Source organism: Vombatus ursinus, unplaced genomic scaffold (assembly GCF_900497805.2).
Source record: "Vombatus ursinus unplaced genomic scaffold, bare-nosed wombat genome assembly UNPS02014807.1, whole genome shotgun sequence".
Taxonomy (NCBI): Eukaryota; Metazoa; Chordata; class Mammalia; order Diprotodontia; family Vombatidae; genus Vombatus; species Vombatus ursinus.
The window spans coordinates 16,914,566-16,933,939 of NW_020954585.1; the positions used below are offsets into that span (position 1 = coordinate 16,914,566).

The 19,374-nt window shown below is 38.5% G+C and overlaps 1 protein-coding gene across 1 annotated transcript in view; it reads left to right on the forward strand.

Annotated features, from left to right (window-relative positions):
• The first annotated feature begins 367 nt into the window (after positions 1–367).
• The window catches only part of CDC14B (cell division cycle 14B), a 148,666-nt gene continuing 129,659 nt past the window's right edge, over positions 368–19,374 (forward strand). Inside the window, exons 1-5 of the mRNA XM_027874680.1 lie at positions 368–695; positions 1,412–1,480; positions 6,955–7,008; positions 7,407–7,512; positions 15,593–15,724. Coding sequence (XP_027730481.1) covers positions 504–695; positions 1,412–1,480; positions 6,955–7,008; positions 7,407–7,512; positions 15,593–15,724 — 553 coding nt within the window. The 5' untranslated portion in view covers positions 368–503. The remainder of the gene's footprint in view (positions 696–1,411; positions 1,481–6,954; positions 7,009–7,406; positions 7,513–15,592; positions 15,725–19,374) is intronic.

Genomic DNA, 19,374 nt, shown 5'->3' on the forward strand with positions numbered 1-19,374 from the left:
CTCTGGATTCTGATGCACCAATGTTTTTTCTTTTGCTGAAATTTACATCCCACAGTCTTTAGCAATTCCATCCGGCCCAGGAGAAGAGCATCACAAAGCGTGGGGAGTTACGGGGCCCGGTGTGCCAGAAGCTAGTAGTATCCAACACTTATTTGTTATCTTTTTTTTTAATTATTATTTTTTGGGGGGGAGGCCAAGGGCGCGCGCGTGTGTGTGTGTGTGTGTGTGTGTGTGCATGCCCAGACGTGAAGGGCAGGTCTAGACCGTCCAGGGAAGGAAGGCAGATGCGGCCAAGGCCAGCCCACTCCCCCGCAGCCCCTATGGCTCCACCTCCGCAGGCTCCGGGGGAAGAGAGAGCCACCTCCCAGATCGTCCTTGAGCAGGCGAGCCCACCCCGGGGCCCTACCTACCGAGGGGCTGCCTCGTCCACCCCACCTCCCCAGCCCCCCCTGCACGCTTAGCTTCCCCCAGGACTGAGTGTCAGCGCCGAGCAGGGCGTCCCAATGTCCAGCGCCGCGCTCGGGGCGGTCACGCAGCAAATTTGCAGCCTGGGCCCGCTGCAGCCGCCGGGGCCGGAGAGCTGCGTGCCCTTGCCCGAGGACGTGGCCGAGCTGCCGGTGCTGGATGCCTCCGGCAGAAGGATCGCGTTCGGGGCGCTCTTCCGGGAGCGCCGGGCCATCGTCGTGTTCGTGAGGGTGAGACCTGGCTGCAAAGTCCCACGTCGGAGCAGGGAGGTTTCGCTTCCCTTCCCTCCCTGGAACAGCTTCCTTCGCCAGCCTAGTCTTAAAGTTGCTTCTAACCTACTTCAGAGACAGGCTGTAGGTTCCTGGGAATCCGGGACAGGAGGAGCTTTGTTGCTTTTTTTTTTTTTCTTCCCTGAATATTAGAAGACCTTTCCTGTGGCAAAGGACTCTTAACTTTGGTTCTCTTTTGGCAGTGTGGTCTACTGACCAGTTCTTAGGTAGACTTTTTAAATACTTAAAATACATTGATTACAAAGGAAACCAAGTATATTGAAGTAGTTATCAAAATATTTTTTAAAACAATACATTCATGGTCCCATTCGGCCTAGAGAGACAAGCCAAGACAATGAAAACAGATTTGTAGCTCCACTCCCCTCCTCAGTATGAAAGTCCTGTTTCTTTTGCTTTTTGAAAGGGGAAAATGCAAAATAGCTGTCAGGCTCTCCAGCCCCTGGTTTGGAAGATACATTTCTCTCCTTTCTTCCTGTTCCCAAACATAAAGGCGGTGGATTCTTTTCAGTTTTAGCATGACTAGTCTGGTCATGACACCTTTTGCTAAACTTCTGATTGTTTTGAGTTTATGTAAACTTGGCCCCTTCTGGATGTTTGGTTACAACCTTGCTGATGTGAGTTGCTAACCTGCCTACCTTGCTGCATTGATGTTTCAGCATTTCTTGTGTTACATCTGTAAAGAATATGTGGAAGACCTGGCCAAAATCCCTAAGAATTTCTTACAAGTAAGTTTCCTGGGAATAATCAGTGTGTTAAATGTGCAAGGGAAAGATTTGTCCATCAATAAGTGTTTATTAAGGGTGCCAAGCAGCAAGCTAGGTGCTGGAATTACAAATTATATCCTCTGACTTCAAATAGTTTATATTCTGTCAGGAGAAAAAAACTTGTGTGCATGTAAGTAAATACACAATATGTGTATATATGTGTGTGTATGTATACATATGTGTCTATATACATATACATATATACGTACATACAGAGATAGAGATAATAAATACAAGGGTCACTAGCAACAGTTTAGGAGTGATAGCATTAAATCATAGAATCTCAGAGCTGAAAAGGAACTCAAGAGTCCAGTCTATACCTGAACAAAGATGCCTTCTACAATATGCCCAAAAAAGGGTCATTTAACCTTTGCTTTGATATCTCATGTGACGGAAAACCCACTACCTCAAAAGGCACCCTATTCCATTTATTCTAATTTTTAGGAAGATTTCCGTTACATTAAGCCTTAATCTACTTTTCTGCAAGGTCTGCCCATGACTATTAGTTTTATTGTCTGGGGTCAAGCAAAGTAACATCTTCCACGTGGGAGCCCTTCAAATAATGTTTACAGACAGATATCATTTCCCTGTTAAGTCTTCTCCAAGCTAAATATTCACAATTTATTTCAGTAACCTGGGATATAATATCTAACATTTGTATAGCACTTAAGGTTTGCAAAGCACTGTACATGTATTGTTTCATTTGATCCTCCCAAAAACCCTGTGAGGTAGATATTTTTTCAGTTTTACAGATGAGGAAACTGAGGCTGAGAAAGGTTAAGTGACTTCCATGTTCTCACAGCTGGGATGTGTCTGAAAGGCAAAATTCAAACTCAGTTTTTCTTAATTCCAGGGCCAACATTCTATCCACTATGTCACCTAGCTGTCTGGGTTAACTAATTTGCCTTCAATTATCCAAGCTTCTTTCTTACCACCATCTTACTTATCTTAGATTTCAATTCACTTCACCATTTTTGTCCTATCCTTCTCGTCTGAAGATAATTTCAGAGCCCGTTTTCGCAAGCTGAGGAGCTTGTCCTAGATTCTAGAAGATGTATGTCTGCAAGACTTCAAACGCCTTCTAGTCAGGACCTGAGGTACATTGTCTCAGTGTAATGTGATACTGGGTGGCAGACCACACTGGACTGTGCATTAGCACCATTCGAAACCTCAGGATGGTAATAAATCACAAGCCCAGTAATCAACAGCAGTGGAGTACATAAATACGATAGGATTGAACCAGATGATGTCTGCACAGCCCATGAAAATAGATAGCAGTCAAATCTAGAGAAGTTGGCAGAAACGCAGTAATACATTAATGCAGGAAGTGAGGATTGAAAGATTCCAGGCTCCAAAATCTCTCATTTTTACTGCTTTGTTGCAGCAGCAACAATCCTTCTCTCAGGTTTACACATGTATTCGGTTTCAGCTTCCCTGTGCTTCTCATCCAGAGTGACCATTTGCAGAAGTCTTGTTTCAAAGATACAGATGCAAATTTTATTTTCTGGCTTTAAACCTCAGTACTATATATTCAGCAAAAATACATTTGATGCTTCTTCATTGGGATGTGTGAAGGTAAAATGAGTAGAGAATATCTAATTAAATAACTACTCTTAATTGCTTTTATTCTTCCCTCATACGCTTTTTATGGTAATAAAGTTCATTAATCATATAATTTGGGGAAATCTTACTTATTGAAAGAACTGTCTCAATGCAATTTGTGTCCCTAAAATACTTTAAAAACTTATTGATGGAGGGAAGCTAGGTGGCATAGTGGATATAGCTCCAGCTTTGGAGTCAGGAGGACCTGAGTTCAAATGTGGCCTCAGACACATGATACTCACTAGCTGTATGACCCTGGGCAAGTCACTTAACCCAGATTATCTCAAAAAAAAATATTTTATTGATAACTTTCTTTTGACACAGCAGACACTTCCCAACAAACAACAAACACCCTCCTCTCCACATAGACACATATATTATAAGCCCTTAAACAGTTAAACAAACTTAATATATGGGCATTGTTTTTTCTTTAAACAACTGGAATAACGTGACACTTTGCCCTTTTCTAGTTAATTGACTTTTAACAGAAAGGATGTGTGCTTCTACCCTGTTAATTTGGCACCATTATTCTCTGTTATATCATATCTGAGTTCTTTTGCCTTTTGGTGACAACCTCCTTATTTGAATGACCTTCACTTGTGGCACCCTGATTTCAAGAAATACTAATTCCATTCTTCCTGACCTTCTATTGATCACCTATAAAATCCCAAGGCCTAAGTTCATTGCTGATTCTTCAGTCCTGAGGCAGCTAGTGTTGCTGTGGATAGAGTACTGGGCCTGGAGGCAGGAAGAACTGAGCTTGTCTCCCACCTCAGATACTTACTAGCTGTGTGACCCAGGAAAGTCACTTAACCCACAGTTTCCTCAACTTTTATAATGAAGATTATAATAGCACCTGCTCCACAGGTTTATTGTGAGGATCAAATAAGAGAATATCTGCAAAATGCTTAGCACAGTGTGTGGCCCAGAGTAGATACCACATATGTATTGCCTTCCCTTCCCCTACCTTCCATGACCTGTTAACAGCAGGATTCCCACACCCTATGACAGTAGGTTTGTCTCCACTTTGCAACTTGTAAGCACTTGGCCATCATCTAGTTTTTTTAAAGTATTTGAATATGGGAAAATAGGATCATCATTTAGTTATAGAAGTGACCTTAGTGGCCACCAAGACCAATGTGCTCATTTTACAGATCAGTAATCTACGGCACAAGATAGGTTAAGTGACTCTTCCTAGGGTCACACAACTACGTGTCAGAGATGGGAGTCAAACTTAGGTTTTTCAGACTGTAAGTCCAAGGTGCTATCATTTGCTACATTGGCATTTTTAAAAACTTTGCTCACCTTTGATCTTCTTAAAAAGTATGTTTGAAAACATCAATTATGTTAAAAAATATTTCCCCGTACAGGGTTATACTTACCTTTTTTTTGCAGGATAAGTTATGTTTGGGTACAAGTCATTTTCCTTTGCTTTTTGGTATCTTGTATTCCATCCTAGTCTTTAATTTCTCAATTTGTACTTGATGCAGTATGATGCTGTTGGTAGTAATGCTGCATCTGGAGTCAGAGGTCCAGGGTTTAAGTCCTCTGGGACTTATCTACCTGTGTGACTATGGGTAAGTCACTTATCCTTTTCAAACCTCAGTTTCCTAATCTGTAAAATGAGGAGATCTCAGGAGATGACCTTGAGGGTCTCTTGTAGCTCCAAACTGATAATGTGATCTGTGCCATTTTTGGCTACTTGTGAGATATTTGCTGAAGCACTGGAATTTGTCAAAATACTTTTAATGGTGTGTTAAATTTAGGCCTCCTCTCTGTTAGTAGCCTGTGAACCAGTGCATTGCCCTGTAGCTTCAATACTAAAAGGAATTTTCTTACATGATTTCTTATAATGTGGTATATACATGTACTCTATTTCATCATGAATTTCTTTCTTCTTTTTTTGGAAGCCAGTTATTAGATTATTAAATTAGGGCTATTCACTGAAGCAATTGAAATGAGGGCTCCTTGAATTTGAGAAATTTTATAATGAGGAGACTTGATTAGTTTCTTCTGCTAATTTTAGTTCTTTTATTTGGTGGCAAATACCTCTCCAAAATGGTGATTATGAAATGACCCAAGTGTCCTAATTAAGGAAAGAAAAAAGAAGGCCACATGCCAAATTTAAATGTCAAAGAAGATTTATTAAAGTATAATATAATATAATATAATATAATATAATAATAATAAAGTATAATCTTCACATCTGGCTAGAGACATAAGTAGGATACTTAAGGCCTTCATATCCTCATCTAGCTTGGGGCAATGGTATGGCAATTGCCCAGGTTGTGATAGTATGGCCTCCCAGCTTTCCTTTTTTTGTGTAGTAAAATCTCTCATGAGTGTTAGAGATGCCCCTTCCTTTTCTGGCGTTCCAGGATAGTGATTGGTGGAACAAGGTGTTACCTGTTACCTCCACTTCAAGATCTAAATTTTTCTATCTCTGAGCACAGTAATTAGTCATGAGAGATGAGAGTGGAATGTTCCCTGATATATTTATACATAGCTACATTAATAAGTAAGGCCTTTATCACCTTGTTAGGATCTTTGTGGATGGGACATTTATTTGTCCTCTCCTATCTGAGTTAGAATTTCACATATCGAATCATAGAGAAAATAAAAACCATAGGAGACTTTTGATTCCCCACTTCAGAGAACAACTTAAGGCCATTTTTTCTGACACCTGCCTGGTAATTGGCATGTATCCTATAAGTGTTTATTATCCATGAATAATTACTTCACATGGGTAAAATGCCCATCTTGGCCCAAATGGCACTATAGCAGCAGGCATTGTGAACACTCTCCATGTGTCTCCTTTTAGCTACCTTTGAATACATCAGGGAACATTCAACCTGTTTTCATTCATTTATAGTCCTTAGGATGAGGAAAGATAGCACTTGGCAGTTACAGAGTTCTAGAAAGCAACACTCTATCTCATACACATAATAAGAAAGACCTACAGAGCTTCAGACACCAAAAATTATGGAAAGTGTCACAAAACTTAAAGTTTTGTAGGGCTTGCCACAATTGTCTTACCAACCAGTGTTCTTAGGGTAAGTTGCTTTAATTTGTAGGGACCTTTCATGTTTTTCCAATTTTGATTTTTTTGCTTTTGCTTTAGTATTTTTATTATACCTTTGAATTTTGGCATTCCATTTCTTCCATTCTCTTTTCTCAGGGTGTCCACTGCTTTATTCATTTTTTAAAAATCTTTTCTCAACCATTTTTACTCTTTGAATTCTTCCTTAAAACTCTGATTTACTTTTTTATTTATGATTTATTTATCTCTTCTTTTAATGCTTTCATCAAGCATTTAAAAAAAAAAGTGAGGATTCTCCATCTGTTTTCTGGAGTTTTGTTCCACCACCATAGGGATTTCTGCTCTTCTTCTTTATGTTGTAATATTTCTTCATTCAGGAGAAATTTTTTTACTTACTTGTTTGTTCACCATTTTCCTCCAGGATTTTCCTTGTGAGAAAAATATTTCCTTTTCCTTCTTTTTGTTACTTGTTTACACTATTTCATTTTGCTAACTATTTTGAGGTAATGAGGGAGAGCTGGGCTTAGTCATGATCTCTCACTTGGCCATCTTGCCAGAACTCACAATTTGGAATTAGCATACCTTTTTTTGTTACTGCTTATATGTTTTTGGAGTCTTTCATCCTGATGCAGTGGAATATTGTTATTAAAATAGAATAAAAACTGAAGGGTGAGGATACAGATGTAAAATAAATAGTTTTAATGAATAAGATGTTTGTTAAAGTGCTTTATTAGACACCATTAAAGACAAGCTATAATCTTACATAGTCAAATCTTTTTTTTCTCTTTCAAAGGCTGCTAATATCACACTAATAGTTATTGGACAGTCATCTTTCCAACACATTGAGGTATGTAGTCGGTAAATAAGAGAAATTGTATTTCTTGTCCAAACCTGTGATTTTATTGCTGTAGAGAGCTCCCAGTGTGGAAATTCCCTCCACTGGTGCTGAGTTGCAACTCTATATAACTTGTCATCTCTCAGATACTCCCCTAGGGAATTTAGAGGTAAAGACTATGTGTCAGAGATGAGACTGGAATCCAATTCTTCCTAACTGTATCCACTGTGCCATACTTCCTCTCCTCTTAGGAAAAAGTGAGATTAAACCAGCTTACTTTCAGACATTAGATGTGTGTGTTATGTAAATTTTTTGGCTGCAAGTTGAATTTTTACAAATAAAATTAAATCAGTGTTACTTTTTCCATATTTTTCCTTTTGAACGACTTAATTTTACTTTTTCTTTCCTAGCCTTTCTGCAAGCTGACAGGGTATTCTCATGAAATTTATGTTGACACTGAGAGAAAAATTTATGGAAAACTTGGAATGAGGAAAGGTGAAGGAATTGCTACATCAGGTAAATACACTGCTGGGACTTTCATTTTACTGTAGAAAACATAAATATTTTCCTTTTGTGAATATATTTGTTTGTGGATCTATAAACATGTATTATAGTGGAGAAAAGAATAGTTAATAGTGAGTCAGGGATCTTTAAATGAATCAGGGATCTCTAAAAATTTATTAATGTTTTGCTTTTACATCATCTTAATTTCCAAATTTTTCTTTCCAACTCCCCTACACAGAGAGCCATGTTTTGTAAATAAACAGAAAAGAAAGAAGGGAAAAAGTCATTCAGCAAAACTAACCAACCCATCAGTTGAGCCTGAGATGTATGCAGTGTTCCTTATCCATAGTCCACCATCTCTGAGAAGCATCTGAAGATGGGCTTTTTCTTACCTCTTCTCCAGGGTCAAGCTTGGTCATTATCATTACACAGTATTCAGTTTTGTTGTTTTTATTTCATTTGCATTTTTGTAGTTATTGTGCAAATTTATTTTTTGGGGTCTCTTTCCTCTGTATCAGTTCATATAATTCTTCCCACACTTTTCTGATTTCTTTATATATTCACTGTTGTTTACATTGTAATAGTATTATACAATATATAATATTCCATATATACATATATATATAAATATATGATTTCTTTGAACATTTCCCTATCAGTGGACATCTACTTTATTTCCAGTTCTTTGCTATCACAAAAAGTGCTGCTGTGAATATTTTGGTGTGCAGTTTGACCTTATTTTCTGTCTTTGACATCTTTGGGGTTTATACTTAGAGGTGGAATCTCTGAGACAAAGGAAAGGATATTTTAGTGTCTTTTAAAGGGTAATTCCAAATTGTTTTCCAGAATGGTTAGACTATTTCACAGTTCCATCAAAAGTGGAAAAAGTTGCTGCCTGTCTACTAGCAACAACTTCAATATTAATAATAATAGCTAACTTTTATATGTAATTCTTACTATGTGCTGGGTGGGCCACTAGGTTGCTCAGTGGATAGAGTACCAGTCCAGGAGACAAGAAGACTCATCTCTGTGAATTCAGATCTGGCCTCAGATACTTCCCAGCCCTGTGTCTCTGGGCACGTCACTTAGCCCTGTTTGCCTTAGTTCCTTGGCTGTAAAATGAGCTAGAGAAGGAAATGGCAAACCCATCCAGTATCTTTGCCAAAATAACCCTAAATGAAGTAACAAAGAGTTGGACATGATTGAACAACAGCAACAACAAATGTGCCAGGCACACTGTGCTAAGCCCTTTCTAATTAGCCATTTGGCTTCTAAGGTCCCTTCTTTTTTAAATCAATTATCCTATGATTCTTATTAGAGATGTATGATTCAAGGAGTTTTCTCAGTTGACCACATCCAATTTTATCTTAGTTGAATTGTATTCATTTGAAAATTTCATATAATCTAAATTGCCAAATTTAGAGGGTTTTTTGTCCAATTTAAATTGTTTATTGTGATTACCTTTATTCTTTGTTTAGATTAGAACTCTGTCATTAGTCATAGTTGTGAACACCTTGAACATCTTATTGTCTTCTATTTTTTAATGGCATGATATTTTATATTCAGGCCATATCTCTACTTTTAGCTTGTGCTGGCATGCAGTAAAAGTTTTTAATCTAAACCTAATTTCTGCCAAATTTCATTCCAGTTTTTCCCCCCAACAGTTCTTGTCAAATAGGAAGTCATTCCCTAAGTAAAGTATGTTCTCAGATTTATTGAACACTAATTAGTTTGATTGATTTACTGGTTTCTGATTCTTCCTTATCTAATCTCTTTTACTGATCTACTTTTCTATTATTAACCAATACAAATTAGTTTTGATGATTGCTTCTGTATCATATAAAATTATATTTTTACATTGATTTGCCTTGAGAAACTAGAATTTTTGTTGATCCAGATTAGTTTTGTTATTTCATCTAGCACAATGATTAAGGTAATAGAATATCTTCTAGAAAAGTCAGTTAATGTACAATATAGAGAATCCTCTTGTTAGTTTGATTAATTTAAATAGCATAGTCATTTTTATTACCTTGGTGTGAGCTATTCCAAATAATTTGAAGCAATCCTTCCAATTATTTAAATCATTCCTTATTTCTTCACATTGTTTTATAATTGTATTTACATAAGTCTTGAGTGTACCTTAGCAGATTGGCTCTCAGATATTTTATGTATTATGCAGTTATTTTTTTAAAACTTCCCTTTCTATTATTTCCTCTGTTCAGAGGCTTTTAAAATTATCATTTTATGAAGGATAATCATTTCTTATTTCAAGTTAGCTATTCAATCTTCATTTAAGATCTTAGTTCCTTGAAATAGTAGTTATTATGTAGGGGGTTTGGGAGACAGAGGAGAGGTAGGTGTGAGTGGAGGAGTATCATATGAATCATGACCATGACATTTTGAGAGCATCATTCCTGTGCTCTTTGAAAATCTTAACAGATTCTACATTGATAGAGCTCTGTGTAATTAGGATAATAGGCTCATATACAGAAATGAAGGGGTCCTCAGAGGCCCTCTAATCCAACTCCTTCATTTTACAGATAAGTTAGGTGTGAACTGTTCAGTTTGACTTAGTTTCTGCCTAAACTAAGAGTGATTCCTATAGTAAATATGTAAAGGTTGAAAGATAACAGATATCCTCCATGGTCCAGGATACCCCCTTTCATAAGGGGCCCCAGCTCTGTCCTCACACAGACCAATTTATCTGGGAAGAGAGTCAGATTTTCCTGTGTCTGGCTCTGTCTTCATCCTGGAGTAGAACTTGAAGGAAATTTCTAAAACAATGATTAAGGTCATAGAATATCTTCTAGAAAAGACAGTTTATGTACAATATGGAGATTCAGTCTAAGACAGCTGTTTGTTTATATCCTTTGTCTCAGAAAATATTTAAGATACAAAGGATTGAACAGCACACATGAAAAAATACCAACAACAGCATAACACATTTCAAATGCTATTCATTCTATTTCCCATGGAAGTTAATGGCAACTTTGAAGAACTGCCGAGGGAGATTTAACTTTCACCTCAGACTTTCACTGTCTGAGTCACTCAGAAAGGCCAGATCTTCTGGCCACCCAGGACATGGTTTTCTTTAGTTCCTTATCTCTGGGATGATCCTGGTGATGTCCATATTCTCCTTTGAGAAGTTCCTCACTCTCTGGTTCACTGATAGCCTAATCTTAAACTCAGTAACCTGTGAGGTAGGTAACTGGCAAGGTTGAAAAATGGTCCATTTCTCAGAATGCCGATTTCCTGTGCTCAGGAAAGGAAAGAGAAGGGTCTTGAAGTCCAGTCTCATGGACTAGTACACATTATTTCTGCTATGTGTTTGTAGGTTCCCTTGCCACTGGGGAATGAGGCAGGGGATTCAAGACAGAAAAAACTTCTTCCTCCCCTCCCCTCCCCTCCCCCTGCTACAAGTGAGAGAGTGTTGGAAGAGTCTGAAAAGAGAAGGATCCAAAAGAGAGACAGAGATATTGTTCCTCATTCATCTTATAGACCAAAATAGGCAGTTCCTCCTCACTTTCAGGGCAGCCTCGAGTCTCAGGGGACCAATCAGGAGTTTCTGTGTCATTCCAGCAAAGTGCATGTCACTCAGCAAAGAGACAGAACACATATCAAGTTCTATGGGATGTGTCCCTTTCTGATAAAGATCCACACCCTGTAATTTTATCAGGTGGATTAGGATGGGAGGGGGATTCAGTTGACCAGGGGTACCCTTTATCACCACCCCCCACTATGCAGAGATTTTTCTAAATTTGTTTCTGCTAATTGTTTATGCAGCCCATAGAAGCTTTGAGGATCCTATCTCAACTCACACTGTCCTAGAGGAAGGCTATATCTGCCCCTCAAGACCCTAGTGGGACCCCTGAATTGAGGGTGATTATCTAATGCCATTGTTTTGAGCTTCCACTAATGTGCTTCACCCCAATGTTATCAGTTAAGAACCATTTCAGACAATTAACTTTTAAGAAAGGAGTATTTTAAAAGTGAGAAGAGTTGGTAGAAGACATCCCCACAAAGGCACTCTCATATAAGTACATGCAGAGTCCCCAGGAAAGTAGGCTTAAACATAAACAGTACATGTGGCAAAGGAGTAATTCTCAGCTCTTAGATGTTGGAAGTTTTCTTATTCCATTTGTGGGGTGCTCAAGAAATTTCCCTTAGGCATGATATGGGTTCTTTGCTAGGCTCCTTATAGAGCTATAAATCTCTGTCCGGTTTGTCTTTGGCTGCTAGGACACTAATAGGAAACTGGGAAATCCAGAGTCCTCTGGACCCTTTGAAACTCACCATGTCCTCTTCTGGCCAGTGTTGGGGGAAGGAGGGAGGAAGAAGAACTAGCGAAAGCTGAAGCCAGAGGCCTCTCCTTCCCACTCCATCCCCAGGGCGCTACTTTTCAGGGGTCTTATTGGAAAGCCACACTTGTTTCAAACTCTCCAGTGACTCTAGTTTAAAACTAGCATGACAATTTATCTAGATGGATGACTCCAGGAGCATGACCAGTTCTCTCTGACCTATCCAAAGCTTTCTTCCTGTGCAATGTAATTCCATTTCCAAGTATTTTTAGCACTTAGTTTAAAGCCTGTGATTGAGATTGATTGAGCATCTTATCACTTACTTTAAGTGAGCTCACTTGATTGAATAAATCAGTCACCCCACTCTGTACTTATAAAGGAAGTATGGCATAAGGAATTTAGATTAAGAGGACCCTAATTTGAATCCTCACCCTGCTGCTTGACACTTATGTGCCTTAGTACAAGTCACTTATATTTTCTTCACCTCAGTTTCATTATGTGTAAGATAAGGGTGTTAAACAAGATGACCTCTAGAGTTTTTTCCCAATACCAAATCTATGAGCCTATGATTCTGTTAAATTCTCTTGTTTCTTATTAACTCCTAATAGGAAAAAGTGGCCTTTTTTTCACTCAGCGAAAAACAAAAAAGATATACATCTCAGAATTGAATACAAAGCATTCTGCTTGTTAGACAGGAGTTACAAAAGTAAAATTTTGATTTAGATAAAGTTAAGAGAGTGAGAAGAATTGAGATAAAGAAAGCAGTTAACTGCAAAAGGAGAATGGTTTGAAAAGTGGTGAATATGAGAAATTTTATACATAAGTGAATGAAAGTAGACCAATTAGAACTGTAACTGACTGACAAACAGGATTATTAAATACCAGAATCAGTAACCAAAAGAGGTTCTAGAATTACCTTCCTTTGGCCCTCTTTGAAAACACAAGAGGTACCAGACCTCTAAAGCAGTAAAATCCAGTCTAGGGTGGATGTATGGAGTTGGATTGGATGAGAGCTACATATCAATTTTGTTCTATGAAAAAAGTTCGGGGGGGGGGGGAAGAGGTGCAGCTAGGTGGCGCAGTGGATAGAGCACTGGCCTTGGGTTCAGGAGTACCTGAGTCCAAATCCAACCTCAGACACATAACACTCACTGTGTGACTCTGGGCAAGTCACTTAACCCCAATTGCCTCACCAAAAGTTCTGTGTGTGAAAAAAAAGTGTGGAGAAAATATTTGTTATTTGTCATTTATTAATATTATTCAAACAGCTTTATGTGGCTAGAAAATTGTGTAACCAAAAGATTACTGTAGAGGTCAGGCTGACCCTCACACTCAAGGAAGCTGGATGGCTATAAGGAATGTTTAGATACCACCCAGTGCTTGTTCAGGGTTTGCTCAGGTCTTGTTTTGGTTCTACCCAAAGCTTGTGTTTTGGGTCCACAAAATTAGATTAACCTACCAGCTGATGTACATCTCAAACTGCTCCTCTAGAGACTTCCTACTGCCCATGTGAGGCCAGACAGACACATGTCCTTTATACCCTTGTCTGGGCTTTCTATAATGTGACCTCACAGATGCTCAAGGAGGGAGCCAGCTCTTCTTTCTGCCTCTCTGCCTGCCAAACAACCTAATGAACTTCTTTCTAGAACTATTTCAGATTTTAGGATTCATTCTCATGACTAACAAAAAATAAAAGTAAATTGAGTCTTTCATATATAATAACCTCTGCAGGACTGCACTCTCAAATCCTAGGCAATCAAGGACAAAGGAGGGAACAAAGTAAGGGTGATCAAGGGAAAGACTTGTTAGAAAAAGAACTATTTCTTGTTTTTTGCCTAGGCAATGTGGTTAAGTGACTTGCCCAGGGTCACACCCCTAGTAAGTATTACATGTCTGAGGCCAGATTTGAACTCAGGGCCTCCTGACTCCAGGGCCAGTACTCTATCCACTACGCCACCTAGCTGCCCCTAGAAATAGACTTATTTCTAAAAAAAGGCTTAGTGATCAGATGTACGGGATAGTGAAATGGTCACCCAACTTAGAGTCAAGAGATTTGGATTTCAGTTTCACCTCTGCCACAGTGGTTTCATGATATTGGACAAGTTACTTCACCTTTGGGCCTCACTTCTCTTCATCAGTATAATGAGAGGGTTCAGCTGGATGATTTTGAATGTCTCTTCCAGCTTGGCATTATATGATCCTCTTATGAAGTGAGTAAAAAGCTATAAACATAAATGGAAAAATCAAGAAAGAGAGTAGCAGAAGGATCAAGAGATAAAATTTAGAAAGTGAGGGAAGTTTTATTCCATCAGTGGTGTGGGAGTGAGGTTAAAGAATCAAATTCACTACAGGAAAAGAAAAAAAAGTTGGCAAACAAATAAAAGACAAAAAGTAATACTTGGGAACGATAGAAGGCACTTAGTCATAGAGTAAGTTGGGAGTCGAACAAATCAAGGAGCAGAAAAAAAAATCACAACCAGTATGACCAACACAGCAGGAGTAGGAGGAGAAAATTAGCTAGATCTATAATTACCCACTTTATAGGCAAAAATCATAAGCAGGAAATGGAAAGCAGGGTTAGTAAGGTAAGTTGGCACATTTGTGAGGAAGATGTCACGAGAGGCTAAAAATTGGTTTAAAGTGTTTTTATATTTAATTTAAATCTTAAAAATTGTGTTCTACTGATGCCCTTTATTTTTATATTACCATCATTTCTAGATATGCTGCCCTCCACCCCTACCTTAGAATTGAATTCTCCCTTGTAACAAAGAAAACAGTAAAACAAAAACAACCAGTATAGTGACCAATCTGCTATGGATCCAGTGTTCCCCCATCTTTCTGCTGAGAAGAGGGAAATATGTTTTATTATCTATTCTCTGGGACCATTATTGGTTTTCATCTCCTCAAAGTCGGATTTCCTTTTAGTAATTTATTCATTTACATTGTTGTTACCATTATGTATAGGGTGGGGAATCTGCAGCCTTGAGGCCACATGTGACCCTCTAGGTCCTCAAGTGCGGCCCTTTGACTGAATCCAAACTTCACATCCCCCACACCTGAATACTGTTTTTCTGCTTACACACATTTCACTCTGTCAGTCCAGAAAAATTTCCCATGTTTCAATAAATTCCTCATATTCATCACTTCTTATTACACAGTAATATTTCATTACATTAGTGATCAGTTTATTCATGCATTCCTCAATTGATGGGCAGCCGCATTGTTTCACTTCCCCCACCATCACAAAAAGTGATTCTATTAGTATTTTGCCATATTGTATGTTAGTGTCTGCTTTGGATTTCCTTCAGATACATGCCCAGTATTAGCAATGCTAGGTCAAAGAGTAGGAACAGAGTAATTACATTTCTTTGTTGTTGTTCAGGTATATCAGTCATGTTCAAATCTTCATGACCCCATTTGGGGTTTTCTTAGTGAAGATACTGGAGTGGTTTGCCATTTCTTTCTCCAGCTCATTTTTTACAAATGAGGAAACAGGGGCAAACAGGCTTAGGTGATGTGCCTAGTGTCACAGAGCTAAGTGTCAGATTTGAACTCAGGAAGATGAATCTTCCTGACTCCAGGCCCATCACTCTATCCACTGCTCCACCTAACTGCCTCAGTTACATTTCTTGCATAATTCTAAATTAATATTCGGAATGATTAAACCAGTTCATAGTTCCAACAACAGTGTATTGACGTGCCTGTGTTCCCACAGAGAGACTAATGATTTTTTGAACCCAGGTCTTATAAAATATGAATTAATGTAACTGAAAGATGAATGCTAACCATTTTAGTGCGGAGTCCACATGTGAAATCCAACCTACTCTCAGGAAGCATTCAAAGCCTATGGAGAGCAGTGACTGGCCCTGTCTTTGATTTTCAAGGAGATCCAGCTCAGCAAGGTGGAACGCTCATTTTAGGTCCTGGTAAGTCTCATTTTTAAAACCAAGTAGCTTCATTAATTAGCTGTCTAGTCTCTGTGACTTTTCTTTACATTATCAAAATCCAGAGGCCATTCCCAACTTGAGCACCTTTTCTTCTCTTCAGCATAGTAAATGCTTCTATCTTTCTTGCTTTGCCTGGTGCATAGTAAGTGTTTAATAAAATGCAAGGTTGATTAATTGATTGACTAACCTAGGGACTTCATCTTTTTATCCAATACTTTACATTTTCAAATGTGTTCCCTGGCTTTTCATCAGAAAGAAAAGCTTTTCTTTCTGATGACTAATTTAATGTAATACTCTCCATATTCAGAAAGCAAATAATGTCAGATCACTGAGATTGTAGGGATGAGCAAAAGAGATAAACTAAAGTAATTCCAGTTTAGTGATTTGCAGATATTTTGTAAAATATTGTTCAGTTCCACAGAGTTCATAGGATCATAATTAAATTGAATAAACATTTATTATGCACCTACTGTGTGCCAGGCACTGGTGATACAAATAAGAAAAAGACAACCTCTATTATCAATGCTTACAATCTAAGAGAGGAAGTTGGTACATAAAAGAAAGCTGAAAAAGAGGGAGTGGTCACTAGGGAATACCTGGGTTGGGGGTATGATGTTCTGTGGAGTCAAAACCAAGCAGACTTGCTGACCTGGAAAGTTTTGAAACTTCTGAGCTCTCTTTAAAGGAAGCTTTGGGAAAAAATTTTTGCTCTACCCTTCAGTCCTCATATCAGAAGGGAGAGGCAACTAAGGGAGTTGAGAAGGTATTGAGTAACAAAAACTGAGTCACTTAGCATGGTGATGAGATTTCAGGTTATCAGCTTATCCAGAGTGAGGTTTTTGACTCCATGTTCCATGGAGTCACAAGCAAGTAGAGCTGCTAATGGAAAATGGTGAGTCCCCATTGATTTAGAGGTAGAAGCTTACAGATCATCTTTTTTAATTTAATGTAATTTAACCTCTACATTTAACAGATGTGGAAACTGAGGCCCAGAGTGGTTAGTTAAGTAACTTGTCCAAGGTCATCCAATTAGTGTCATGCAAAACTGGGATTTGAACCTAGGTACTCTGACTTAAAATCCAGCACTCTTTTCACCACAGGATGAAGACCAACCTTATTTTTTGATCAACAGAAAGTTTAGAATTTATTTCACACCTTATAAAACTAAGCATGTATTTGTGAAGTGTCCTATTAGAAGCAGCTAGCTGGTGCAGTGGATAGAGTACTGGACCTGGGGTCTGGAAGAGCTGAGTTCAGATTTGATTTCAGATGCTTACCAGTTCTGTGATCTTGAACAAGCCATTTAACCTCCCTCAGTCTCAATTTACACATATGTAAAATGAGTATGATAATAATGCCTACCTCTTGGGTAGTTTATTCTCCTATTTGCTATTTGTAAAATATAAAATCTGCTATTTGTAAAACTCATAGCAAACTTTAAAGCTCTATATATAAATACTAGTTACTATTATTATTGTTTGGAGTCAGAAAGCAGCAACAGAAATGCTGAAACATGTGAGACTGCAAGTTTTTATTTGGTACTGAGTGAACTAGGCCACACAAACTTCACAGCATTATTCCCAATATTTACAATAAAACAACAAAATTCCCCTATTTTTTTTCTTTACAAAAGGTGCCAAGCAAGCCCTTCCCACTTGTGCAATTAGACATAAAACTTTTTAAGTTACAAATGTTCAAAGAAAGGAAGTACTTTTGAAGGACCTGTGATTTTAGCAACGTAGAAGATTCTCTCTGCCACTGCAAGGTCAATGTCATCTCTGCAGTTTGTCTTACACGAGGGTGCTTAATTTTTTTCTGTCCTGGATTCGTTTGGCAGACTGATGAAACCAATGGAGCTCTTCAGAGTAATGTTTTTATTTTTTATTTTATTATACTTATTTATTTTGGCAATGGAGTTAAGTGACTTGCCCAGGATCACACAGCTAGTAAGTGTTATGTGTCTGAGGCTGGATTTGAACTCAGGTCCTCCTGAATCCAGGGCCAGTGCTCTATCCACTGCGCCACCTAGCTGCCCCCAGAGTAACGCTTTTAAATTCAAAATTAAAATACATCAGATTACAAAGGAAACGAATTATGTTGAAATAGAGTTATCAGATTATTTTTTTAAAAACAAGTTCATAGGCTTCAGGTTAAGAGCCCTCGTCACAGAGAGTTGCCTGGAGAACTCAAAGATTAAGTGACTTGCCCAGGGTCACATAGCCAACATGTGTCAGAAGTGGGACTTGAACTTCCTGGCTTTGAGATGTTTTTCTATTGGCTTCACCAAGCTGCCTCTCTTTTAAAGGAATTCATATTTTTAAGTTCATTTAGCATTTTGACTAAAAAAAGTTATTCCTTTTGGCTATTTTCATAAACAGCTGGAAGATTGAAAGCCAGTCTATTATGTTATCTGATCTCCATTGCTCCCCCATTTTTATGTTCAACACAAGGTCTGATTCACATATGGACACTTGGTCTTATTATTACAGCAGAAACTAGAAGACAAAGAATAAATTCCGCCAGCCTCTTTTTCCCCATTTTTTTGAGACCAGGTCTTCCTATCTCATCAGACTAAGAAATACAGTGGCCAATCCCATTACTGATTGGCAGAGAAGCTTTAACCAGCGGCGTTTTTCCAACCTGGGCCAGTTCTCCCTTCCTTAGGCAGCCTGGTGGCCTTCCCCTCCCAGCTGCTCACCGTTTGGTGCCAAACTTAGTGCAACTCAAAATTCCCAAACACAAGTTACATACACCAGCCATAGCACCTCCCAGCAGCAGGAACTACACCACCCCCCCAGTTGCCTTGTAAGGGCTTCTTTCTTTAATCAGATCTTCCATCTCAGAACTGGAATGGCTTTTTTAATTAATATTTCCTCTCCGTAGCCTAATGGCAATACAGTTAGGACAACAGAAATAAAACTTCATTTGTGTATAACCAAACTCAGGTGGCATATATAGAGAATCACAAATTTTAGAGCAGGCAGTGACCTTAAAAAATTATCTTGTAAAAGCTCCCTCTCAGTTTATAGATGAGGAAACTGCCACAGTAGTTAAGTCACTGGCCCCAAGTCACATAGGTGGTAAACAAGGCAAGATTTAGACCCATGTCCGCTAGCTCCAAATCCAATATTATTTGTGTTGAACCCCACTGTTTCAGCATTCCTCCACAAGGCCATAAAGAGATCATTAGTAATAGTAATAGCATTTACATATCGCCTTAAGGTTTTCAAAGTCATATATTTATATTTATAGATATGTGTGTGTATGTGTATATGTATATGTATATGTATGTAATCCTCACAACAACCTTAGGTGGTAGGCATTATTTATAATTATCCCTGCAGCTAGATGTCGCAGTGGACAGAGCACTGGAGTCAGGGCCACTTAACCGTATTCTCCTCAGTTCCTCCTCTTTAAAATAAGCTGAAGAAGAGAATGATAAACAACTCCAGCATCCTTGCCAAGAAAACACCAAACGGGGTCGCAGAGAGTCAGAGACGACTGAAAAATGACTGAATTGAACTTATAATTATCCCCATTTTACAGTGCTAGTAAGTGCCTGAGTTAGGATGTGAACTCAGGTATTCTTGACTCTAGTTACAATGCTCTATTCACTATGGCATCTACCT